The sequence below is a fragment of the Schistocerca piceifrons genome, chromosome 2, assembly GCF_021461385.2.
Source record: "Schistocerca piceifrons isolate TAMUIC-IGC-003096 chromosome 2, iqSchPice1.1, whole genome shotgun sequence".
Taxonomy (NCBI): domain Eukaryota; kingdom Metazoa; phylum Arthropoda; class Insecta; order Orthoptera; family Acrididae; genus Schistocerca; species Schistocerca piceifrons.
This window is the reverse complement of record NC_060139.1, coordinates 1020993934-1021007359: the sequence shown is the minus strand read 5'-3', so window position 1 is coordinate 1021007359 and position 13426 is coordinate 1020993934. Positions and strand designations below refer to the sequence as shown.

At 43.9% G+C, this 13426-nt stretch overlaps 1 protein-coding gene across 1 annotated transcript; it reads left to right on the top strand.

The window, feature by feature from the left end:
• The first annotated feature begins 329 nt into the window (after positions 1 to 329).
• Positions 330 to 11307, top strand: LOC124777155 (hexamerin-like). Its single transcript, XM_047252457.1, has 10 exons — positions 330 to 425; positions 3949 to 4082; positions 4171 to 4329; positions 5126 to 5303; positions 8093 to 8400; positions 8496 to 8654; positions 8740 to 8904; positions 8994 to 9122; positions 9211 to 9526; positions 10793 to 11307. Exons 1-10 carry the CDS (start codon positions 350 to 352, stop codon positions 11188 to 11190), a joined length of 2022 nt encoding a protein of 673 aa, XP_047108413.1. The 5' UTR covers positions 330 to 349; the 3' UTR covers positions 11191 to 11307.
• Positions 11308 to 13426: the final 2119 nt, after the last annotated feature.

The window sequence follows — 13426 nt, the reverse complement described above, 5'->3', positions numbered from 1 at the left end:
ATTGTATGGGGAAAGTAACAACTGTGCTTGTCTTTGCGTCTGGATGCTACTGCAACCTCGTTAAATTCTGTCAAATCGAAGCTGGATGATCGCGTTGGGATTTTAACCCCACTGCTCTGTGAAACCAGTCTGCGCCTCGACCACTGGGCTACCACGAGCGACAGCGGGGGGCAGGGAACTGTAATGTCGATTGTTACATAAGCCGAATCTTCGGGCGTTTTACCGTTGGCAGGTCGCGGGGTCGCTGCCTCCCGCACCAAGTGCGCAGATACGCCAGCTTATCGCACACCTCATCCGCTATAAGAAGCCCGCCCGCCGGCACACAATTCGTACATCCTCTGCGAGCAACATGAGGACTGCGACAGTTGTCGTCCTGTCACTGTTGGCAGCCCTTGCGGCCGCCGCGGTTGTACCGCACAGCGAGGGTAAGTCAGTCGCTCCTCCTACCACTGTTTGTTCTCAGTGATTTTAACCATGGCAGCCGAATTCTTGGAAGCCAGAAGTCGGTAGACCTCAGTTGATGTCAGCCCGCTTATGCTCTTGAGTGCAGATGGTGCCAACATTGGCGAGCTAAAATACAGTAACCATGTGAACTGTAGGCGTTACGAGGCGATTGTCGTGCCAAACCAGTCAGCACATGCGTAATGTCAGCACAGCGTGATTGTAGCGCGAGTTGTTCCCCTGCACTGCCTATCCACCCTCGGCTTCAAACGTGCTGGAAATCGGTGGGTTGAGCTTGCTTTCTCCGTTGCCCACATCGCCCTACGAATTCTTTCGGATCGTTGTGAGCGGACTATACTTTCGCCATACGTCGTCACTCTGCTACTTGTTCACAGCCTCTACGTAAGTGGTGAACCGACACTTGCGTAAGCGGTACAGAGTTTAGTACTACGCAGATGTAGGTACTGGTTGACTCAATTTGGCGAAAATCAATCCTTCATGGCCGGTTTTGCATTACGTATTATAGAGAGGTTTCCTGGTGCTATTCTGAGTTCGAAAAAGAGGCGGGCAAAATATTACTTCGTGCCACACATGAATCGCAAAGGACCACTACGAGAAAAAGGGAGCATAGCCAAGACGGACGGTATTGGCGATGGCCCCTGCGCCACATACACACACGCAGTAGGTAGCTTGCAGAGAACGCATGTAGACGAATACTGGACCTCTCAGTGTGAGGAACAGGGCGGTATGGCAAGCTACAGCCGCATCTACATGTCTAGTCTCACTTCACACTGAAGAGCCGCGCAGAGGGTTATTTTGAACCATTCCACTCTCTAACAGCGCTTGGAAAAAATTAACATCTAAATCTTTCCGTAGGAGATCTGATTTCTCTCATTTTATTACGATGATCATATCTCCCTACACAAGGTAATCGGCAATAATCTATTTTCGCCTTCATAGGAAAAAATGAAATGAGCGTATGTCATAGTTAGCCGAAAGGCGCCATCCGGGGAGGTTCGGCCGCCAAATGCAAGTCTTATTCCAGTTGACACCAAGTTGGGTGACTGGTCTGCCGACGATGATAATGAAATAACGATGAGGACAACACAGCACCCAGTCTACGAGCGGAGAAAATCCCCATCCTGGACGGGAATAGAACCCGAGACCGTTCCATGGGAGGCAGGCATATTGCCACAAAGATAAGCAAGCGGACGCGTTCAGTGGAGAAAGTGTTGCTAATATTTCGTGAAACGAAAGCGAAAAACACTTCGTGCTAATGATTGCCAGTCCAGCTCTCGTATTATATACGTGACAAATTCGCCCCTGTTTCGGGATACTAAAAAACTAACTGTCCTTCTTTAGTTTTTTCAATGTCCTCCCTCAACCTTATCTGGTAAGGATCCCTTAGGCTGTGTTTCGTAGCCCTTATGCTTCTTCTAAGCGTTCTGTCAATACACTACAAAATCCTGCTGCATATATAATGTATAATAGGGATGCATTAGTATTAGTCTTTTTCGTGAATAATGTGAACGTAAACCTTCCATGAACAAAAGAGAAAAATACAGCACTGAACTGTCATCTTACACAACTCTTTTGCTCCTAAAACTAGTAAAATCCGTTTCTTCTGAAATCTTTGAATAATTCGTAGTAGTACTTACGTTTGCCATTGGAGCAGATCATGGAACTAGCGTCGCCAATAGTCAGAACACAAATTTAGTCAACCTTCACTTCCATAATTACTTTAGCACAAGGGACAAAAAAAAGTTATCACCTCCAGGAGATAACACGCACAAGCCATCTAACATCATATGCTGCATGCGTTGTCGTAAATTTTCATTTCCGTTGTAAACGTAATTATTAACGCTACTCAACAATGGTAGTCAGCGTATTCATCATGTGCTTGTACACTGCTGATGACCACTGGCAGGTGAAACAAATTGCAGTGTAAAATGTTTCTATGGCTGTTTCGTAAAAGATAAAAGATTATTTGATAATGGTGTAGGTAGACCATCTCGCTGCACTGTGGCTGACGTTTCGATGTTGTTCGTACTTCAGCTTTGGCGTCATTTTCTGCTTTTCTACTGTTTGTCTGTGGGTAGTGTACATTGATATTTGGGGCCTGGAAAACACATTAGCGACTTAACAGGAGCTGTAGGAATATTGTAGCTTTCGTTATGATTTGCATGAAAGAACCTTTTTACCTAGATGTCAGAGGCCTTCACCGGTTTAGAAATTTCATTTTTTTTTTCCTAGGCAAAGTTATTTGCCAACAGCTTTGAAATTCAATACACGCTTCAACACACAGGGTCGTCACAAACAGTGTGAAAAGCTTGTAGGCGGACCTGAGGAGCAATTGTTCAGAAAAAAATTCGATGCATTGCGCCATTTCCGAGTTATTTAGCACTGAATTACCCAATGCGGTTGTCGTCCGCGCAAATTGAAGCAGTCTACGTCGCCAAACGTGTTCTTTGTTTGTTTTCTTCAAACCGAGCAAATGTAGCTTTTGATCATCTAACTTAAATTTATTACTTCCGAAAAAGACATTTTAACTGGTAATTAGCATTTCATCAGGTGGTAACTCACGGATCCACAGATGTTTGCGCATTACACCATTTTAGCGCGTGCATGTGCTTGATCCTGCGCACTACGACATGATCGTCTAACTTCTATTCTGAATAACTGGTAAACAGCACAACCTATCGTTTTTATTACCAGTCATTTGTCAGCACAGCCTCCGCTGTAAAGCACTTACAAGCATTTCAGACCGTTTCTGACCAGACAACATAAGGATTTCTTCAGCACAAAAAATACTTAAAGCGTGTACAATTACACCAACCAAAACAGATATACGAAATAAATGGTGTTTTTACGATGGACGCACATAAACAACTTCACCAAGTAAGTTTCGAAACATGTGTTACATAATAAATGATTCCAGCGGGCAGATGAAGTAAACATTACCTTCTCTCGTTCGCATTGTCTAACCTTCTCTGCCTTTGTTAATGTGCGTAGTAGCCTGAGTCGATTTTGAGGAAAGATGCATAATATAGTAAGTGAGTAAAAGACAGTGAATTAGATGTAAAAGAGAAACCTTCGTTGAGACACCTATGAACATTGCATTCAGGAAACCTCGTATGCGTATTGTTATAAGCGGAACTGCGCTGTCCTGCAAGTGCCTATGTAAGTAAATAGGAATCGAAATGATGAATAAATATGCATTAAGGAAAGAGAAAATTTCCTGTATGTTGGAGTGATTTAAAGACAAATATAAAATTACAGTTAACGTACAAGCTACAGTCGCATGTTGAGCTTGTATAAAACACACACACACACACACACACACACATATATATATATATATATATATATATATATATATATATATATATATATATATATATATACTGTGTAGAGTAAACGTACAATACTTCGTATAACAATTTTGTTGTGATCTCACCACCTGAATGATTCCTATTGTATCTAATGTTTTGTTAATTGTTATTCCAGCCGGTAAGGAACTTCTGGAGAAACAGAACAAGATTTTGGCGCTCTTCTACCACGTACAGCAGCCATCACTCATCAAAGAAGAACAGGAAATTGCAAAGACCTACAAACCTATTGAACACGTCGACAACTACCAGGTATAAATACGTGACGTTAGAAACCAGGATCCGACTTCTTGGACGGCCAGACAACTGTACCGAACTTCCGTTTTCTTTATCTTTACAGTTCAAGGAGAAGGTCGAAGTTTTCTGGAAGTACTACGTCGACGTTGGCTTCCTGCCCAAAGGGGAAGTGTTCTCCATCTACTACCAGAAGCACTACTACCAGGCCCGGGCATTGTTTGAGCTGTTCTACTTCGCCAAGGACTTTGAGACGTTCATCAAGGTACGAGCGCTTCGACACAAAATACTACTCAGTTATGATTATTTCATTTTGCTTGAACCAGCAAGTGGGCGCACATTTAAGGCATGTTCAGCTCACAATATGTACAATGTCCTCCATCTGGTGCTCCAACATAGGCAGTCCTCATAAAGATGCCAAAACATCTGGGACGTTCACCCAAACCAAATTCCACAGATCTCAAAGTTCTTAATGAATCTAGAGCAAACGAAGTATCTTCTGTTAGCATTGGGAGGAAGATCATACATAATTTTTTACAACTAAGACATGAAAATTGTCATTGGCAAATCTGTCCTAAATCCGCCTACTCCCCATCAAATGGTTCAAATGGCTCTGAGCACTATGGGACTTAACTGCTGTGGTCATCAGTCCCCTAGAACTCAGAACTACTTAACCTAACTAACCTAAGGACATCACACACATCCATGCCCGAGGCAGGATTCGAACCTGCGACCATAGCGGTAACGCGGCTCCAGACTGTATCGCCCAGAACCGCACGGCCACTCCGGCCGGCTACTCCCCATCAAACTTCATGAAATTCACAAATAATCCGCAGAAATTAGGGCTCCGCGTTCCTGAGCAAGACATCTATATTCCAGGCAAGGGTTACATCGTTATGAAGGAATGCGCAGTGTGAAGTCAGATTATACACGAAGGTACTGGTCAAATTGTGTCTTCATCTAAATTGTCACCTGTGTCTGGACACTAGGAAGTAAGTCGTAGCTAGCACTGCATCTCCCCGAAACATTCCTCTGTATAACGAGTGTCCTTTTGATTCCAGACGGCCATTTGGGCGCGGGAACACCTGAACGAGGCACTGTTCGTCTACTCACTGACTGTCGCTGTGCTCCATCGCGAGGATACCAAGGATGTCACACTGCCAGCTCCCTACGAGATCTACCCGCAGCTCTTCGTCAACGCAGAGGTCATCCAGAAGGCATATGACGCCCAGCTACAAGGTGTGTACAAACAAACTATGTGCACGTGTCATTTCCGGAGCCACCACCAACTGTGCAAAGTAAATCGACAACCAGATCAACTATAAGTAAAATATTTTCTATACAACAATCGTTGTTACCCACCTCATCAGTGACTGAATGTCAGAAGGATTCTTAATGTGTACTACGTCTAAGAATCGAACGTAAATACTTATCCACTAGTTTGTTGAGCACATATCCGCCCGTATAGGACTCATGTAGTTGTTGTCCTTGTCATCATGGTGGTGGTCTTCCATCCGATTACAGGTATGATGCAGCTGTCCACCCTACACTGTCCTCTGCAAACCTCGCCATTTCTGCAGAACTACTCCAACCTACATCCATACGAACCTTGGTCTCACTCAACAATTTTTACCTCTCCCCTCCCTAACATTCCCCACCACCTATCAACAGCTTCACTCTTTTAATCGAATTCTGGCCATAAATTTCATTTCTCCCATATTCGATCTGTCAGTCTAATAATCGGCATTCGCTTCTTGTGCGAATTCTTTACAGTCCACAGTACACACCAGTAAAAAACTACCCCCCAGAGAAATACGTTTCACAAATGCTTGTCAGCATTTTCTATGCTCCCTGCTTCGCGCATCATCAACTACTTTTCGGCCCAGATAGCATAAATCATCTACTTACTTTTAGTGTCTCCTTTCGTTATGTAGGTTCCTCAACATCGACTGGTGTAACTGACCACATACCATTACCGTTGTTAAATTTTTGTTTTTCTTGATCTTATAAGTCCGCTTCAAGACACTATCCATTCCAAGCCAGTTGACGTGTCATACAAAATTTATACGTTAACAGTATACCTCACAACTTTCGTCTCTTCTTCCTGAATTTTACTTCCCTTTCCAAATTTCTCTTTGATGTTATTCACAACATGATCAATACATCCACTGAACTCCTCCTGCGCCCACGTGAACTACAAGGACCCTTTCGGCCTCACTTCTCTCTCAACCACTGTTATACTACCAAATAGCGCTGCAGATCGTTATTGCTTCATGTGCAGCGAAGCCCCTTGTAGCTCAAATAGATTTTTAAACGGATGTGATCGCGTAATCACGTTGTTGTATAAATCAAAGTTTCGCCCCCAGCTGCAAACGACCTTCATCATGGTATTGTAAATGTAATGATGTAGGTGTAATACTAATGAAGTGACCAAGACGTTGCTCTGTATAATAACAAAATCGCATGGTCACGTATTCGGAGAATTTATGTTGTTTTATGTGGGGTGACTTGTAATTGCCTAAAATAATTGCGCCCGTTTACATAAAACTGTTGAAGTCATGGTTCCTTCATAACAAAAAGTACTTGAGCTAAACGTTTACCGGGTGGTTATAGTTAAGGTCTGCATCACACAGTGGTCCTCTGTGCCTTTTAACAGGTGTATGGTAGTGAAACGTAGTGCACATTGTGATTCGTTAATGCGGAAACGATTTTTGCAGGATAATTATTAGTTCCAACTTTGGCCACCAGGTGCGAATCTGCCGCTGTGAAGCAAGAAAGACGTTTAGCAATGTTTCTTGTAACGGCTTACGAATGAGACGTTGGCATAACATCTACATCTACATCTACATGGATACTCTGTAACGCACATTTAACTGCTTGGCGAGGAGTTCATCGATCCACCTTCACAATTATCTAGTATCCCGATCTCGTATAGCGCGCGGATAAGATCGAACACCTATATTTTCCATACGATCTCTCAATTCATTATTTTATCTTGATGATCATTTCTCCCTATGTAGGTCGGTGTCACCAAAATATTTTCGCATTCGGAGGAGAAAGTTTGTGATTGGAATTTCGTGAGAAGATTCCGTCGCAACGAATAACGCCTTTTTTTAAGCTGTCCAGCCCAAATCCTGTATCATTTCAATGACGCTGTCTCCCCTATTTCGCGATAATACAAAACGTGCTGCCCTTCTTTGAACTTTTTCGATGTACTCCGTCAGTTCTATCTGGTAAGGATCCCACACCGCGCAGCAGTATTCTAAAAGATGGCGGACGAGCGTAGTGTAGGTAGTCTCCTTACTAGATCTGTTACATTTCCGAAGTGTCCTACTAATAAAAGGCAGTCCTTGGTTAGCCTTCCCCACAACATTTTCTATGTGTTCCTTCCAATTTAAGTTGTTCGTAATTGTAATTCCTAGGTCTCTAGTTGAATTTACGACCTTTATATTAGACTGATTTACCGTGTAACCGAACGAATATCTTTTAGCACTCATGTGAATGACCTAACACTTTTTGTTATTTAGGGTCAACTGCCAATCTTTGCATCGTTCAGATATCTTTTATAAATCGTTTTGCAATTTGTTTTGATCTTCTGATGACTTTATTACTCGATAAATGACAGCGTCATCTGCAAATAACCTACGACGGCTGCTCAGATTGTCTCCCAAAACGTTTATATAGATAAGTAACAACGAAGGAGCTATAACACTACTTTGGGGAACGCCAAACAACTGAGATAGGCATAATGTTGATTTTATTATCAACAGCTGCCTACACAATTTGTTCAATAGGAGCACCGAAGAAGTCGACGAGATATTGTACAGCGCTAGATTTGCACTAGGTGGCCGAAATTGGAACTAAGCTTTCTTTCAGCGTTCAGAAATAACGTGTTAGCATATGTACCTAATTTCGCTGCCATACGATAATTACAACCCACAATGGACATCAACAAGTAGCTGCACTTAATTATAACAACACGTTACATCACACAATCGCTAATCAAAACCACGTGTTCCGTTCTGCAGGTCAAGTCAGCTCTAAGGAGGCTCCTTACATATTCTACTCCAACCACAGCGGCTACCCCGTGCCGAGCAACCCCGAGCAGCTGGTTTCCTACTTTACCGAAGACGTCGGCCTCAACTCCTTCTACGCATACCTAAGCTACAAGTACCCCTTCTGGCTGAACCCCGCCAACTACAGCCTTCCCGAGTACAAGTACCGCGGCGAGAGCTTCTTCTTCGTCCTGCAGCAGCTCCTGGCTCGCTACTACCTGGAGAGGCTGTCCAACTACTTGCCTGACGTCAAGGCCATCGACTACAACCACCCTGTGCTGGTACGTCCCATTTCGGCACCAGTTTCACTATCCTCAACGACAGTGGAGAATCCACCTTCCGAACGACGACACTAAATTGTGTATTACGTTTGCAGGTCGGCTACTACCCTGAGCTGAGGCTGCAGAACGGACTCGAGGCCCCAGCGCGCCCAGAGGGACTCTTCCCCCGCAACGTCGACATCCTGTACGTGGAAGAGATCAAGAACTACGAGAGGAGGATCCGCGACGGAATCGACTACGGCTACCTGTCAGGCGTAAGTGTGTTCTCGCAGATTTGTCTCTAATACGATTTTATACGAAATGCGTCCATCATTACTGCTTATGTTTCTAAAACAACAGTACAACTACGAGAAGTACAACCTGAGAGAGAAGGACCTCACCAACATCCTTGGAAACATCGTCGAGGGCAACTACGAGAACATCAACTGGGAGTACTACGGCGCATACTTCAGGAACCTCATCTCCCTCTTCGGCCACATTGTCGACCCTGTTCACCGATACGGAGTATGTCCACATGATGTCTACTCTCTCTGATGTTACACTGGTCTTATTTGTATTTGGATGCGGGGGTACATTACTTACTTCCGTTTTAGGTTCCTGCTAGCGTCCTTGAACTACCAGAAACCCAGCTGAGGGACCCACTCTTCTACAGGATCGCGAAGCGCGTTCTTTCCATCTTCTACCACTACAAGAACCTTCTGAAGCCTTACACTCACGAGGAGGTAAGTAATGAAACGTCTGCTATAAAAATATACCGTTTCTCGTAGAGTACTACATTAGTCGTGAACTAAACTGAATCTTGTATTTCAGCTGCTCCTGCCAGGCGTAACCGTTGAAGATATCACCTTCGACAAACTCGTCACATACTTCGACAGCTTCGACTTTGACATCAGCAACGCTCTGACCTTCTCCAAGCCTGACGATGGTGAAAAGTTCAAATTTGTGGCTCGCCAGGGTCGCCTGAACCACAAGCCGTTCTTCTACCACATCAAAGTTAAGAGCGACAAGGAAGTCGACTCCGTCGTCCGTCTCTTCATTGGTCCCAAGTACGACGTCCTCGGCCGCGAGCTCAGCCTGGAGGAGAGGAAGCAGTACTACGTTCTCCTGGACATCTTCAACCAGAAGCGTAAGTGATTACTGGAATAAATCTTACTGGCAACTGAATCCGTATTCCTTTTAAGCAGATCTACGAAAGATAGAGCCAGATTAGGCGAGATTGTTGTCGATGGCATACCAATCGTAAATGTCAGCTTCGACGCATACTGTAATGATGATGTGGCGTGTGACTCCATAATGTGCAAACAGAGGGATAACAGAGCACTGACATTATACAGGGTTTAATGGGTCTAAAGGTAGATACTCTGTTAGTAACTGAGGTCAACACCTGAACAATATTACATCAGTATTTACATCATTTGCTGACACGTAATTATAGCTATTAACTGACTGCATGTTTTTAGGTTGGTTAGTATCTTCAATCACGTGTGTCAAGAGCAAGGTAGTAATGCTTATTTTCCTCTGGGCAGCAGGTCATGTGTTGAAGTGTGGATGCATCGACAAAAAACGGTTAGTCTATATTGACATTGGAATCTACTTAGTGGGGCAGTTACGATCATGCAGAAAACATCAGATCGTAAAGTTTGTGATGTGTTTGTAGGCGGACAGTTCGACACAGAGAGAGAAAAAAAATACACAGATTTGTGTATGTATTAAGCCGCTATACTTCAAAATACCTGCACTTATACGGGTTACACTCTGTATAATACATGAAATGTTGGGTATGACACTTTGTATATAATTTTTTTGGAATGTAGGTTTGTGGTGGTATATTCATCTATAGCATATCCCAAGGTCTACGTGATGCTGTAACGTGACAGCTTGTTTGTGAGTTATCACAGTCAACGAATGTGAAAACAAATTCTTCGAGGAACTTACCTAGTGATCTGTAGCATTGCCAACGGTCTAGGTTGGCATGAAATGTGACATTTTTGGTTCTTAGATGTCAAAATTTAACCGAATGCTTCAGCTAGTCCCACTTTCCTCCCTAAATACCGAGAAAAAAACACGAAAAGTTTGGTCCTTACATCATTACACTCTGCAGCAATTGGCATCCAGTCCAGTTTCCTGCCCAGTGGGGCCAACACATTAATATTTACTCTTAGACGATGCATATTCTTGACCGGATCGCTATGCGAAGAGATCTGTGGTCGATTCCTGGCTGGCTAGGAGATTTCTCTGATCAGGGTCCGTTGTCCATATGTTCATATCCTAGTAACTGACATTCCGTTATTGAGATGGATGTTTAGTTTCCTCCCGAAAGCCAATAACATGAAGCTTGCTCAATTAGAATCACTTGATATCTTGTGCTGACCGTACCCTTCGCCTTTTGCAGTGTCCGTTGGTGAGAACGACATCAAGCGCAGCTCCCGAGACTTCTCGCTGTACGGCAAGGAGGCGCCGAGCTACTCTGACCTGCACCAGTCGACCCTCGCCGCCATCAAGGGCGAGAGCAAGTTCTTCCTGGACGAGTTCCGCTCGCACTTCGGCTTCCCCCAGCGACTGGCGCTGCCCCGCGGAACCCGCAGTGGGCTGCCACTCAGCGTCTTCGCCATCGTCACCCCTGCCGTCTCACAGGAGAAGCACCCCATCCTGGAGCACGGCGACAACCACCCCGCCGGATTCCCGTTCGACAGGCGCGTCGTCGAGTTCGAGTTCGACGTGCCCAACGCGCACTTCGACGAGACGTTCGTCGTGCACCGCCGCGAGGAGGACATCAACACCACCGCCTGAACTGGCAGAGTTCCTCGAGCATCTCCATCAGACTGACCTACTTGCTCATCGACTGTCACTCGCTCTTTTACATGCCTTTTTTACTTTTTCTCAAAAAATAAAAATTTTAACCTAAAACACTATGTCTATGCTCTTTTACGTTCTCACTCAATTACCAAGGAGAAGAATGTACTGTGTGATAACTGTAAGTTGGCCAATTGGATGAATGGACGGAGGGCAACAGAGGAAGTACACCCAGAACCAATATTGGGTGAAAAGCCGTGGCTTTCGCCTGCAGGATAGGACGTTAACCAGTGGTTTATGCGTCCACGAGAGCAGAAATCATGCACAGAGCTAAAAATCGCTAGACATTTTTCGTAATTAAAACTGACATCGTCTTACATATAATCATGTAAATTAATATACTCATCACAAGAAAATAAAGCCGTATCAAATGGAGTGGAGTACAGAACTGTAATACAACAGACAAAAATGGGTACCTCACAGAAGAGTGTTCTTTGGATACCGGCGGCTGCATCCAAAGGCAAATGACTACCAGCCGATTCAGGTGATGGGTGTTGGTCGCCCAGCAGAGAGTTAAGAATCCATATAGAAGGGAACATCTTTCAATTAATGTAGTCAATAATCAGTCACTAATCACAGAAGAAACCATCCAAAAGCCTCCCCTGTGGCATCCACCTACCTATAGCTGCTTTGTTAACCTCACTAAATAATGGAATACTATGGACAGACACTTGTGTAAGTTTTTCTTCTTGCCTATGGCTCAAATTAGAAGTATATTCGCTGGTGGGACGATATCCAAAAACGTCTCAATTAACACAAAGCAAGAGACTGAGAATTTGTACCCCTTCAAAGAAAAATTACAAAAATGCTAATTACCTACTCTTTCAACAAATTGTCTGAATATCTAGATTCAAGGACTGAAAAGCTCTGCTAGGTCAAGGGCAAGTATCAGTCTTCGTTGTAAAACTGCGTGATGATAATGTGCTGTATATAGGACTCATTATTCGCAGATGTAGGTAAATTTTCTCTGTGCAAAATACTTATCTAAGTAAATTTTAAACTAATAATAGCAGATAAAAAGCAGATATCTACTATAACTGAGGACACAGCAGCTTTGTGACTGGCTTGATAAAAGTCGTCTGGTGTAAGACTAAATAGCACCGGGGAACACAGTGACTCTTTATTATTAGCACATTACAGGTCACCGGGCGAGTTGGCGCAGTTGTTAGCACACTGGACTCACATTCGGCTGAACGACGGTTCAAACCCGAGTCTGGACATCCTGCTCTAGATTTTCCATGATTTCTCTAAGTTGCTTGAGGCAAATGCCAGGATGGTTCCTTTGAAGGGGTATCGACGACTTCCTTGCCCATCCTTCCCTACTCTGATGGGACAAATGACTTCATTGCTTCGTCCGCTCCACCCAAATCAACCAACCAATTATTTGGTGTCACTGGCAGTACCGATGTCGCCCAATATGACAATACACATTACGTATGTCCGATCCCATTTCCTGTCATCAACGCATATTTTTACCAGTATGATGGAAAACCTGTTAGGAATCTCCAGCTACTACCCGTCAAACATTAGTCTACTCTGCGACAGATCATAACACATGTCCATCCCATTTTCACCATTCCTCAGCTAGCTCGTTACACCCCTCCTCGCTAGCATCACCACGTCACGTTGCTTTCCATACCCACCTCTCTATATCTCACAGCAAGGAGTTACCCATCCTCGAAAACTCCAACCTGCTGCCCCATATATATCAACATATCCTACACTAGGCAATCAAGGCTAACCTAACCTACCCACCCCTTCCCAGCTGAAGGCTCCAGTCATTCTTCCTGTTGCGTACCTGGAATCCGACTCAGTCAGTGACGTCCTTGTCCTGTTTCTTCCTAGCGCCATACACATTCTTCGTATATAATATTCGTTTCTGTTTTTATCTATGGATATCAAAAAATCTCTATTACCCTTCATTACAGAGCACGCATTGTCATCTTAATAATCAGTATCTTATAATCAGCGTCTCATCAAATGCACTGAACAGGTATGTGTGAATGACATAAGAGCTGTTGTTGGTACGACTGCTGCGATGGCGGCACCAATAAGGGTAAACTAATTCAATGTGCCTGGGAAGTGGAGAACAGGGCATTTTTGGCACTGTAGGTCATGGTAAAACTAAGTCCTTTATTCAGTGCTTTAATTTTAGTTTTGATAAGCCCACCAT